General features: G+C 36.7%; 1 protein-coding gene across 1 annotated transcript in view; it reads left to right on the top strand.

Annotated features, from left to right (window-relative positions):
- Positions 1 to 13686, top strand: part of LOC306865239 (uncharacterized protein) — a 66764-nt gene that overhangs the window by 32196 nt on the left and 20882 nt on the right. Inside the window, exon 2 of the mRNA XM_079409726.1 lies at positions 3942 to 4025. Within this exon, the coding sequence (XP_079265852.1) occupies positions 3986 to 4025 (40 nt within the window). The 5' untranslated portion in view covers positions 3942 to 3985. The remainder of the gene's footprint in view (positions 1 to 3941; positions 4026 to 13686) is intronic.

The following is a 13686-nucleotide window of genomic DNA, read 5'->3' as shown; positions in this document are numbered from 1 at the left end:
TTTACTCACCCCCATGTCATCCAAAATGTTTGCCTTTCTTTCTTCAGTCAAAAAGAAATTAAGTTTTTTGAGAAAAACATTCCAGGAATTTTCTCCATATAGTGGAGTTCAATGGTGGCCAATAGGTTGAAGGTCCAAATTGCATTTTAACAGCTTCAACACGATCCTTTCCGAATAATTAGTGTCTTATCTAATTAAATGATTGCTTATTTTCTAAAAAAAAAAAAAAAAAGTATACACTTTTTAAGCACAAATGCTCGTAAATTGCATTGGAAAAGTCATGCGTGGTTAGTTTTTCGTTTGTGTACTTTGGTTAAAAAAACATCTTCAGAATTGTCTGACATCATTGTTTTACCTTTTTTTTCGTAAAGTGCATTGAGTTTTTTTGCACGTTCACTTAATTTCTTTTCGACTGAAGACATGAACATCTTGGATGATATGGGGTTGAGGAAATTATTAGGAAATTTTCATTCTGAAAGTGAACTTCTCTTTTAACATTTGAATAAGATGAACAGAAAGTTCAAAATATTAAAATTGATTTGAAATAGAAATCTTTTGTAGCATTATAAATGTCTTCACTGTCACTTTTGATCAATTTAATGTTTCCTTGTTCAAGAAAAGTCAAAATTCCTTTAATGATGTCCAATTGGCAAGCCATTTTTGTTTATTCACCAAAGCCATTTTTACGAACAAATGAAATTTGGTGAGTATAAATTTTAGACACTTAAGGTTACATTATTTGAGTAATGTGGTACAGTATATACAAAAAAATAGTCAGTAAACCATAGTAAAAGGAAAAGTAAATGCCATTCCCATAGTACCATTTCCTAAAACCAGTAATTACAGTGGTAGACCTACTTTTTGTTTGTGGAAAAACCTTCATATAAAAGTAGAAATCATGTTTTGAATATAATATATTTGCTGCCAATACGTGGGGTTTCACAAACCTTTATTTAAGTTTCAAAATTGATGAGTTACCCTCAAGCAGACATACCAATTTGTCCGCCTCTAGCTTTTGGAGTCTAACTGTGAAATAGAGACAAACATAAAGGTAGAAGCGTTCTTATTCCTGTCGGCGGTGGCCTGAGGGGATCCATTGACAGCTTTATTTCACTACACCATCTCAACCGACCTTGGCTCATCTCAAAGCCCTTGTCCCTCCAGACAGACAATTTAGAGGTGCTGTCTCAAAACTGACCCGGGACGTCGGCAAACCGTCATCATTAACGTAAACCAAACATCGGCTTGGGAAAGGAGGGGCTGTTTTCTCAGTCTGTTGGCTCAAGGGCTCAAAGCACACGTGGCTAATATTTCCACGTCAAGTTTGATTTTCTCTGTATTGTTCTCACAGTTGTCCCTGTGATGAGATTTGAATATAATTTTCTGTTAGGGTTGCTATGGTGACTGAAGCAGGGTCTCTGCTTGTGCCAGTTGCCATGCAGTGGTTTGTTAGAAAAGAAGTACAAATGGCACTGCATGCTATCTAAAATTTACACAGAGCTGCATCTCGGTCGGTTTTCCCCCTGTTTTTTACTCGTTTGGCCCACACACTCATTTCATGGCCTCTCGATTTGTCTTGTGCTTGTAGTTTTTACTCTACTGACCTCATCTCTGTTGTTAAAAAAGGCCTTGCATCTCTTGTCCTCCCGGCGCAGGTGGGCATGACTCACAAATGGACTTTCTTCCTACACAAACTCACACACACGGTTGCATTTACTGGAAAAGCGTGTCGTGAATCACAGATATTCTCACAGGTGCCTTGATGACATTGCAGAGACTCACATTAAAGCACAAAAAGCTGTTTGGGTCTATTGATTGAGACGTCATGATCAGTATTGATTGAGAAGTCAGGAAGCTCAGCGGTTGATTTTTTTTCAGCTGGCTGTGTTGAACAGTAATGAGATGAACATAATGCGAAACAGTCTCTCGTCTATTGTACAGGCTGTTATAATAGATAGATAATCATTTGCCCCTGGTTGTGAATTGCATTGATAAGTGATGCAGTTTGATTGGAGAAATTTACAAAATAATAATAATTATATAGTAAAATGCCACTTACTGTAAGTATACTTAAAGAGATTAACATTTCTTGACTGTTTATTAACAAGTGCACTCTGTAATAATAATCAAAAATACAATTTTAATTTACAGTACATTTTGAAATACTGTTCTATCTTTTGTCGTGCTTTTAAAGAAGTACACTTATTAAAACACACTGTAGTGTGTTATTCGATATTACATTTACCATAAATGATTTAACATAAATGTTTGTCTGCACATTCGGAAATACACGTTAACTACATTTCAATAGAAGTAATTATGAAATTACATGAGATGTTGCGTTCCACTTAAGTCAGTCAAAAAAGCCCTGTAAATTTGCATTAATACAGATTTAAACTATAATAGATTTTCATTTAATTGCAATTAACATGCAGTTAAGTGTTTAAAAATGTTGCTTTCAGTTCGCACTTTTTAGAAGTATATAAGTATTATAAGTATATTATATAAGTTAAGTTTCAAAAAGTACACTTTTTAAATAAATATTTTAGGGTTGCTATGGTGTAAGCAAAAAGGTGTTTAGTGAATTTGCCCTTTTGCCAAGATCTTTTTTTTTTGTTTTAATTTTAGAGCCATTTTTCGGCCATCTTTCATGAGATACTGATTGCAGTTTTATTGTATAAAACAAAATTTTTATACAAATTCTGAAGTGATTATATATAGCCTAGAAAGCACACAAAGAGCGCTCCCTATAATCAGTAAAAAGCTGTCTCTTAGTGTATTATGGGCAAAAAGTCTGGTGTTTTGAGAGGTGAGTGGATTCTATCTCTGATTGGCAATTGCATTCAAGAAATCAACAGATATGTCTGTTATTGGCTACATTGCTCAACACTGCAAAAACACGATGTAAATAGAAAACTTTTGATGTTCTCCAGAGCGCAATCACAAATATTCACTGGATATTTTTTGCCTGAACTTTTTATGACGTTTAATACAATGGTGAATGGAGAATATCTCAAATTTGGAGATACTCAAAAGTGCTGTTTTTTTTTTTGTTTTTTTACTTAGCTGCTTGTCATATAAATTTAGATTTAATATTTGCTTAGACTTATTCCTGCAGTCTACAAAATCAGTACTGACAAGTTAAAAAGCATTGATCAAAAGCTATTAAGATGTGGTTAGGTTTCTACTTGAAAAACAGCTCGATTTGATCCAGTGCTTATATGAATCAGCTCTTAATGAAAAGATTATGGAAAGGGATCAATGCTGCTCGGTGGATCACGGCCAATGTGGTTGTGTTGGCGAGACTTTTAGATTAGCATGTGATTCAGACTTCCCCTCACCCAAGGGGGCTCAAATCTCATTTCACATACTTTATCGACTCAATATGTCTTGTGCGGTGGGATGCGGTTCCATCACAGTACCCCAAGGACAAGATGAGAGAGTGACAATTTTGACACCTTGACAATCACACACAGAAAAGCGCACACACATTCATAGATACTTATCACTTGAGAGAAATGTGTCCGTGTCCATTTGCATTTAGCAGTGTGACAGTTTCCCGAGACTGTGAAAGTGTTGGATCATGTCAGGTGCCTGAACACAGGGGGAATAATGCTGGGATTTTAATGACAGGTCATGTAAATTTCAGCCAGTGTGATTTATTATTCTCAGAGCTAAACCATTTATGTATTAAAACTAGTGTTTAATTTTCATTTTGGTGTTCAGAAATTGACTTTTATTGGTTGGGAAAACAGACAATCAACAGAAACGGCTGAGCTAATGTCGCTGTGTTGGCTGGTTCCCTCAAATGTAAAAATCATGACCCTATTTAATTAAAAATACCCAAGTTCATTATGTTATTAAAGTTCATTAAAAGTTCAAGAATGTAATAGCATGATAATCAGATTATGATTAACCTCCGACTATCCTTTGTCCTGTAGAGAACCATGAGCACTGTGGAGGAGGAGCCGGACCACATGATACCATGAAGAGAAGCCTGCAGGTCCTGCCCCACCAGCTGCTGAGTAAGTCTCACGTTAATAAAGCCTTATAATACTGATAAGCCATTAATGGTGTTATTTAAAGCTTTGTTTTGTCATGGTGGTTGACAAAGGACCCTACTGTCCCATGTAATAATAATAATAATATAATTACAAAACATTTTAGGGCTGTAAAAGTTAACATGTTAACCAGTGTTATTTTAGTATCATTGATTTTTTGTTTAACTTGAATTTTAATTTAACTTTTAAAATCTAGTTCTTAACTTTTAAAAAGTTTTTATATTTAATTTTAAGTTAACATTTTCAGGTAAAAAATGTGTTTACGGTTTTAGTTGCAATATTATTGTGACATTCTGCATTCTAAAGACTGACATTTATTGTGGAAACAAAAAGATATAACACATTTTCACCAAAGTGATTGGTTCTTGACTTACGGTATACAGCTAACATTACTTCTTTTTCTTACACAGTATTAAAAAAAGCATACTGTACCTAACAGCCGTTGTAGTTGCTGTGGGTCGGTCAGCTTGTTTTTCGGTTAAGTTGATTAACCAAGAAAATCTTGCTAATTAAACCAGTTTAAAACCCTTGTTGGGACACAAGCACACCTTCTGCCCATCCCAGCTATGCTGGCTTGGACTTATTGGTCTTTTATTTTGTCTCTTTACTCAGAACACTTGCAGAATATTAGTATTGGCGACACACGCTTGATGTCAGTCTGGCTGAGATCCAACATTAAAGTGTGAAATGTATCAGGAACATGAGGTCGGATGGAGTAAGCTTCCTCCATTGTAGAACAACTTTAAAAAGAGATTTCATCACAGCAAATTCTGTTAGATGTCATGCTCAGAAAAATCCAACACGAGTGTTAACAAAACCTCAGTCAAAAAGTTTCAGTGAAATATACTTTTCAGGCTCAGGTATATTTTAGCCATTCGTTCAAACTGATGTCAATGGAGAAAAAAATTGTCTGGGAAAAAATAGTGTTTTCAGTGCTTGGAAAGATTCATTTTTCTTTGTGAATGTTCTGAATGTTTCCCAGCTGAGCCCTGTGCTGTAAGGACAATGTGGTTCTGGTGTCTCTGTAGGTGGCTTTAAAATAAGTCCATATACTGCATGTGAAGTGTTTGCATGCTTTAGCTAGCGTCAGCGACTGCACGCAATCACAGATTGCACGTCCCCCCACAACACACACACACACACACACGTGATTTGTGCCCCCCCAGGAAATTCAAATGCCCCGCTGATGGAGGTGCCCTGGCGCCGGCTCTGGAGGCAGAATAAGAACAAAGACATCCAGAAAAATGCTTTTCAAAAAAGTTATAAATTGATTTGCATTTTAATGAGTGAAATAAGTATTTGATCCCCTATCAATCAGCAATATTTCTCCCAGGTGTCTTTTATACAGGTTAGGAGCTGAGATTAGTCCTAATCTCAGGTTGTTACCTGTATAAAAGGCACCTGTCCACAGAAGCAATCAATCAGATTCCAAACTCTCCACCATGGGCAAGACAAAAGAGATGTCCAAAGATGTCAGGTACAAGATTGTAGACCTACACAAGACTGGAATGGGCTACAAGACCATCGCCAAGCAGCTTGGTGAGAAGTTGACAACAGTTGATGCGATTATTCGCCAATGGAATAAAATCAAAATAACTGTCAATCTCCCTCGGACTGGGGCTCCATGCAAGATCTCACCTCATGGAGATTCAGTGATCATGAGAACAGTGAGGAATCAGCCCAGAACTACACAGTAAGATCTTGTCAATGATCTCAAGGCAGCTGGGACCATAGTCACCAAGAAAACAATTGATAACACACTACGCTGTGAAGGACTGAAATCCTGCAGTGCCCGCAAGGTCCCCCTGCTCAAGAAAGCACATCTGAAGTTTGCCAGTGATTCAGAGGAGAACTGGGTGAAAGTGTTGTGGTCAGATGAGACCAATCGAGCTCTTTGGTATCAACTCAACTCGCCGTGTTTAGAGGAGGAGGAATGCTATGACCCCAAGAACACCATCCCCACCGTCAAACATGGAGGTGGAAACATTATGCTTTGGGGGTGTTTTTCTGCTAAGGGGACAGGACAACTGCACCGCATCAAAGGGACGATAGATGGGGCCATGTACCGTCAGGACCAGGGCATTGAAAATGGGTCATGGATGGTATTCCAGCATGACAATGACCCAAAACACACGGCCAAGGCAACAAAGGAGTAGCTCAAGAAGAAGCACATTAAGGTCTTGGAGTGGCCTAGCCAGTCTCCAGAACTTAATCCCATAGAAAATCTGTGGAGGGAGTTGAAGGTTCGAGTTGCCAAACGTCTTCGAAACCTTAATGACTTGGAGAGGATCTGCAAAGAGGAGTGGGACAAAATCCTTCCTGAGATGTGTGCAAACCTGGTGGCCAACTACAAGAAACGTCTGACCTCTGCGATTACCAACAAGGGTTTTGCCACCAAGTACTAAGTCATGTTTTGCGAAGGGGTCACATACTTATTTGACTCTTTAAAATGCAAATCAATTTATAACTTTTTTTTTAAATGCGTTTTTCTGGATTTTTTTTGTTGCTATTCTGTCTCTCACTGTTCAAATACACTTACCATTAAAATTATAGACTGGTCATTTCTTTGTCAGTGGGCAAACGTACAAAATCAGCAGGGATCAAATTTTTGTATAAATGTTACATATGAATACGTATGAAAACGAATTAGATCAGGCTGCAATGCCAAAGTTTTACTGGTAGGTGGATAATATTTTGTAAATTCAAACATTCTTCTGAATTTTGTTGTGCAATTAGCTCGGCTGCTACCCCAAAATATCATAATTAAATGCAATTTGCACTCTGTTAACCTTCTGGTGTGGCCTGAGGTTAAGTGCTTTGCTCGAGGGCACAGTGCATGATAGTTCAAAAATCAGCATTTGTGGGGTTTATATATGCAGTTTTAGTTACAAGCTACTTTAACTCCTTATAAGTTGGCAGTTTCCTACCAAAGCAACTTGCTGCAGAAATTAAAGGACCTTGCAAAACCTGCCAATTAGTAGGGGATGTCCACTTGCTTTTGGCCACAAAGTGTGCTAGTTATGTAACAAGAACAGTTCATGAGTTTTGGAACTAAATACTACTAGTACTGATAACAAGAACAATTTTCTTTGTTTCACTGTTAGTTTGTTTGTGTCTATCTTATCAGCTCATCTGTAGGGATGGCACCATTTGTTTAAAGTAAACTGAATTTAGCTGATGGCTTTCTCATGCAGTTATGGTGTTTGATTGCTGTTCTCCCTGAAGTGCAGATGGCACTGTGAGGCTATTTGAATAAAATGGCTTTTGCTAAATAACAAATCCTAAATTGGAATTCAAAAGGAATGCTCCTTCAAGAGTCCCAAAGGCAGAATGTTTCACTGCAACGGCTATTATTTCATTGTCACAACTATTTTGAGCAGCCGTAGCCCAGTGACATTACTTATGTGCTAAGAATTTCCTGTTTAAAGTGTTTACTTCCTGTGCAGTCAAAGTAATTTGTTAGTGCCCGAGTAAATGACAGACTTGATGTATTCAGTAAACAAATTGATTCCTTCGGTGCCAAGTGCATCTCGCTCTTCCGCCCTCCTGATTGGATAAACATATGAAAGTTCAGAGGCATTACAGAGGACCAACGCAACCTAAATCACACAAACAGGAAGCTATTATGAGAGGTATGTTATGGTTCCCGCCTTATCTGTGAGCTCACATCTGCACCACCCTGCCCCTCCCTCAACACAGGAAGTGCCCAAAGTGGCCCACAATCCTCTGGGGGTAACGATCCCTAACTTTAAAGACTGCTGCTCCCAAAGAGACACCAGTGGAATTTATTCATTGGTTGGATTCATTGTTTTGGTTTTGTTCACATTTATATCTTAAAATAATCCTTTGTGTGACTGTCAAAGAGAGATTTTATTTAGCGTCTCACACTGTTAGCATGTCAACAGCTATAATTTAAAAAACAGAGGAGACTTTGGCAGATTTTGTAGTTTTAGATCATTTTGTCTCTGTTTAAACCTGGTATTCCAGTTAAACCTGATCGGATCACAAGTGGTCAACAGAGACAGATTGCCATTTAAAATACATCTGGTATTTACATGCATTTCAAATGTGTTCTGTCAATATATTAGCTTAGTACAGATTCTAATATTATAATATCAAAACCTCATTAAAAGGCTACAATTCTGGGGAGATTTTATTTAAAACATCTTTTATCTTTATTTACTAGGAAAAATGCAGTGAAGCAGTTTATGCTTGTTTTGAAACAGGAAGTGACATCATAGAGGGGTCCTCAGCAGACACTCATGTGTGTCAAGATCAGTATATCTCTTAAAATATCAGTTCAATTCGCAAGGCACAGTTTGTTCAGATTGTAAAATGTCATTAATTAATATTGATATGTATAATGGGGTAACACTTTGTTTTAAGGTGTCCTTGTTACACATTTAACATGTACATACTGTTATAATATCAATACATTATGCATAATTACATGCAAGTAACCCAAAGACAAACCCTAATCCTAACCCTAACCCTATAATAAGTACATGTAGTTAATTAATATTACTCAGTACTTAAATGTATACCTTAAAATTAACCCTAACGCATAAAGGTATTTATGAAAAAAATAATGCATGTTAAAGAGTACTTTAAAAAATCACAAAATTAATGTTTTGAAGTCTCTGATGCTGAAGTTGAATTTTCCTCAGCCACTACTCTGGTCTCTGTTTCATGATCCAGAAATCATTCTGTGGATTTGGTGCTCAGGGAGCTTTTCAGTGTTGAAAACTGTGATTTATTTTTGGAATTCTTTGATAAATATAAAGTTCAAAAGAACTGCATCTATTTGAAATTGAAATCCTTTGTAGCATTATAAATGTCTTTACTGTATTAAAAAAAAAAAATCTATTTAATGCCTCCTTGCTGAATAAACTTTTTTTTTTAAGTTGCAGAATGTTTTTTTTACTCTTCCCTTATACGGATGCTAACGCCAGGTGTAATCTCGTCTCAGAAGGTTTCTGCATCTTATGTAATAGCTTGTTAGACACGGCTAAAGGCGTAGCCCACTGCAGAATACTCATTTTAGCTGGTGTCCCGGACCAATTAATGTGACAGGGATTAAACACCATTTATGGAAGACTGAGGGGGTCAAGGAAGGATTTAAAGGTTCATTATCAAAAGAACAGTGTTTACATCTGTTCTTTTGGGAAACCGCCAGACTTGCCAGTTATTGAGTATCTCAGCAAAGCACTGTGCTAATCAATGCTTTGGCTAAACACCCAGAATAGCCCTTTTCCCTGCACCTTCCTTCTGCATTTTCTGCTTGACTTAGTGCCTAGTTTATTGCCGTGAACCAGTGTTTGGTATGTGGTTCTCGCTAGGGAAGCTTGTTCAATTTTCCACTGGGTGCTCCTCATGTAGAGTGGACATGTCTCTGCTCTGCTGCATGTGTGTACCCAGCAAAGCATTAATGCTGATGTCTGCTATTGTGTCCTATTTTTGGATGTTCCTTAGATTGGAATGGGCCTTGTGTGCAATAGTGAACTAGAACTCATTTAAAGCTTCTGCCACACATGCAGATTTCCATTCTTCTCTGTACTGTAGAGCGTCACATGGTTGTTTAAAGCACCACAGAAGGTTAGATGGCCAAAACCAGCAAGTATAGAGTGTTTTTGTAGGATTGATTACTTTTGCCATCCTGACAGACAAATCTGTGCTCAACCAAGAGACATCCTGGTTTGATTTATTAGGACTTTTTGGATGCTTAGTTTTTTATTAATGTTTTTAGATTTTTTTTTGGCGTTTTTGCCTTTATTTCAATAGGATAGTTGGTAGACAGGAAGCTAGGAGGGGGGGGGCAGGATCGGGAAAGGTCCACAAACTCAGGATGCCTGAAGCGCCACAGGTGCTATATGTCGGCACCCTGCCCACAAGGCTATCGGAGCCGTCTTGAATGCTTAGTTGAGAAAAGATTTATACACAAATACACTAAAACACAAATTTATAATATTTAATAATTTAATATACTTTTACAGAGTATTTTAACCTTACAGAGGTTAACTGATGTGGAGGATTGATGGATAATATTATATAATTTACATGTTTCCTGTTTTGTTGGTTCTTTTATGTTGAAATTCTTGTTTCTTAGTTTCCTATATTAGTTTTGTGGTCATTTGTAGTTTTATGATTGTTTCCCCATGATTATCTTCCAAGGTGTTTTCTTGTTTCCTTATTAATCTGGCCTATTAATCTGGCCTAGTAACTAAAGGGCAACATGTAACAATATAAATGTATACAAATATACTTTATACAAAGATTCAAAATGAGACACACACACACAAAAAAGACTAAACAAAAAAATCACATTCTTTTCAGTCCTGTCAGTGTTGTAATGACCCAATACAATTTCAATATCCCTATTATAAATAAAAGCAAACTGAGAGATGATTTGCAGAAAGTTCAGGCTGTCTTGATGCCTAATGCCTCTTCAAAAAGAACAAAAAGCAACATAAATGTACAAAGTAGTTCATATGACATTTATAAAATAAATGTTATGCACTATAATGCAAGTCATACATTAGCTTTGTGCCATTTGCACATGTTAAACTTGGTGCATTGGGATGGGATCAGCTACGAAATTATAGAATCTTCTCCAATTTGTTTCACTTGTGGCAGTCGACACTATTGCAGCCTCAAACTGCAGATGCCATCTTGGCTCGTTGTCTCCGGAGGTGAGGTTATGTGTAATATTGAATGATGGATGAGAAGATAAGCTGTAAACCAATGCAATCAGTCGAGGCTATTTGAGATCTCAGTATCTGCAGCTCTAATGTGAGAGACTTGCAGACAGTTCAAGGATCACAGTGGGCAGGACGGATCTTTCCATGTGATTTATTAATGTCACAGCTATATAGGACTTTAGGAAAGTCACAGGCTGCTTAAACATTCCAAAGACTTTTAATTTAGAATGTTTACCGCATAAATTCCACTTCCACTGTCAACTTCTCAATGAGCTAATGAATAGAGGTCGGCTTCATCATAAATCATAAAGTAATTTAAGAGTGATTATACATCCTAATACCTAGCAACCCCTACACCTTTTCCCCAGTCCTGCCCACACATACTTTTAACCTTGCTCAGCTTTAAATAGCTTAAAGGGTTAAATATCTCTAAAATAATATATGTATATATCAAAAATATACTCGCTGAAAATATTATGCTCTGATGAAGAACTTAAATCTTTGACATACGTATGTGCATATTTAAAGGAATAGTTAACCCAAAAATGTAAATCCTGTCATTATACTCACCCTCATGTCATTCCAAACCCGTAAGACCTTCGTTCATCTTCGGAACACAAATTAAGATTAAAAAATTGTATGAAATCCAAGAGCTTTCTGATCCTCCATAGACAGCAATGTAATTGAAATGTTCCCAGGCCCAGAAACGTAGTAAGGACATCGTTAAAACAGTCTATGAGACATCAGTTGTTAAACCGTAATTTTACAAAGCTATGAGAATACATTTGTGTGCAAAGAAAACAAAAATAACAACTTTATTCAACATTTATATTCAACACACACACACACACACACACACACACACACGTGTGTGTGTGTGTATACAGTCATGGTCAGAATTATTGGCACCCTTGGTAAATATGATCAAAGAAGGCTCTGAAAATAAACCTGCATTATTAATCCTTTTGATCTTTTATTTTAAAAAATCACAAAAATCTAACCTTTCATTGAACTAAAACAATTGAAAATGGGGGAAAATCTCATTTTAATCTAATTTTCTCAAATACACGTTGGACACAATTATTGGCACCCCTAGAAATTCTTATGAGTAAAATATCTCTGAAGTATATTCCCATTCATATTCACAATTTTGAGCACTCCAGAGTGATTGTGAACATGAAATTATCCAGCCATGGCTTCCTGTTTCACAGAAATATAAATAAGAGGGAAAACAAACCCAAATTCCCTTAATCATCCATCACAATAAGAAAAACCAAAGAATATATTTCTGATGTGCAGCAAAAGATCATTGAGCTTCACAAATTAGTGAAGTGGCTTTAAGAAAAGAGCGAGAGCAGTGAAAATTCCCATTTCCACCATCAGGGCAATAATTAAGAATTTCCAATAAACATGTTATGAATCTGCCTGGAAGAGGACATGTCTATATCGTCCTAATGCACGGTGAGGAGGAGAATTTGAGTGGCCAAAGACTCTTCAAGGACCACAGCTGGAGAATTGTAGAGAAAGGTTGAGTTTCAGGGTCAGAAAACCTTTAAAAAATTCGTCAAACAGCCCCTACATCACCACATGATGTTCGGGAGGGTTTAAAGAAAAATTATCTTCACTCATCCAAAAACAAACTCCAGCATATTCAGTTATCAGACACGACTGGAACTTCAAATGAGACTGGCTTCTATGGTCAGATGAAACTAAAAAATGAGCTTTTTAGCAGCAAACACTCAAGATGGGTTTGGTGAACACGGGGATAAAAAGTACCACATGTGTACAATGAAATATACTGCTGTATTTTTTATGTTGTGGGCCTATATTTCTGCTGGATACAAGGCATCATGGATTCTGTCTAATACCAACAGATAAAAAATCAACAAGTGACTGACTCTGTTAGAAATCTTATAATGGGCCATGTTTGGATCTTCCAACCGGACAATAATCTCAAAAACAACACAAAAATGGGTCACTGGGCACAAAACCAAGCTTCTGCTATGGCCTTTCCAGTCCTCTGACCTGAACCCTGTAGAAAATGAGTGAGGTGAACTGAAGAGAAGAAGCACCAACATGGAGCTGTGAATCTGAAGGATCTGGAGAGATTCTGGATGAAGGAATGGTCTCTAATCTCTTGTCAGGTGTTCCCTAACTTCATCATGCATTATAGGAGAAAATTTTGAGCTGTTAAACTGGAAAATGGAGGTTTCAAAAGTATTTAATAAAAGGGTGCCATTAATTGTGGCTAATGTGTATTAGAGAAAACCATTTATTTCATAATGATATTTCCTCCCATTTTAAATTCTTATTCTCCAATGAAAGGTTAGATTTTTGTGATTTCTTAAAATAAAAGATCAAAAGGATTCATTTCCACAGCCTTCTTTGATCATATTTACCAAGGGTGCCAATAATTCTGACCACAACTCTATGTATGTATGTATGTATGTATGTATATATATATATATATATATATATATATATTATTATTATTTTTTTTTTTTCACTTTATAAAAAGTTCCAAAATATGAAAGAACCCAAACAAAAACTTCTAATGTACTTCTGTGTCAGAGAAAAACTCCACCAGCCATCCATCTCTGAATGTTATGTTTTAAATCAGCAGATGCAAGCGCATGTAATTTTGTAATGAAAGTCATTTTTTAGCACCGAAACAGAGGAAGCAATTATTGCAAGGTTAATCATTCCATGTGCAAGCACTAGCTTGTCAAACTAATTTATCTGCTGCAGAATAACAAAGAACTTTTGCATATGCCTTTTCCATTTTACATTCTTCGTTTATTCATGTTCTCAGTCCTTGTGTCCCTGTCACTCTCCTCATCTTCACACCTCTCCATCTTTCTTTACAGCACCATTCCCTCCGTTACGTAATGGATGTTCATTAAAGTGTTCACTTTTTTGCTGGACTC

The sequence above is a fragment of the Barbus barbus genome (genome assembly GCF_936440315.1).
Source record: "Barbus barbus genome assembly, chromosome: 46".
NCBI lineage: Eukaryota > Metazoa > Chordata > Actinopteri > Cypriniformes > Cyprinidae > Barbus > Barbus barbus.
This window is presented reverse-complemented; position numbering and strand designations above follow the sequence as displayed.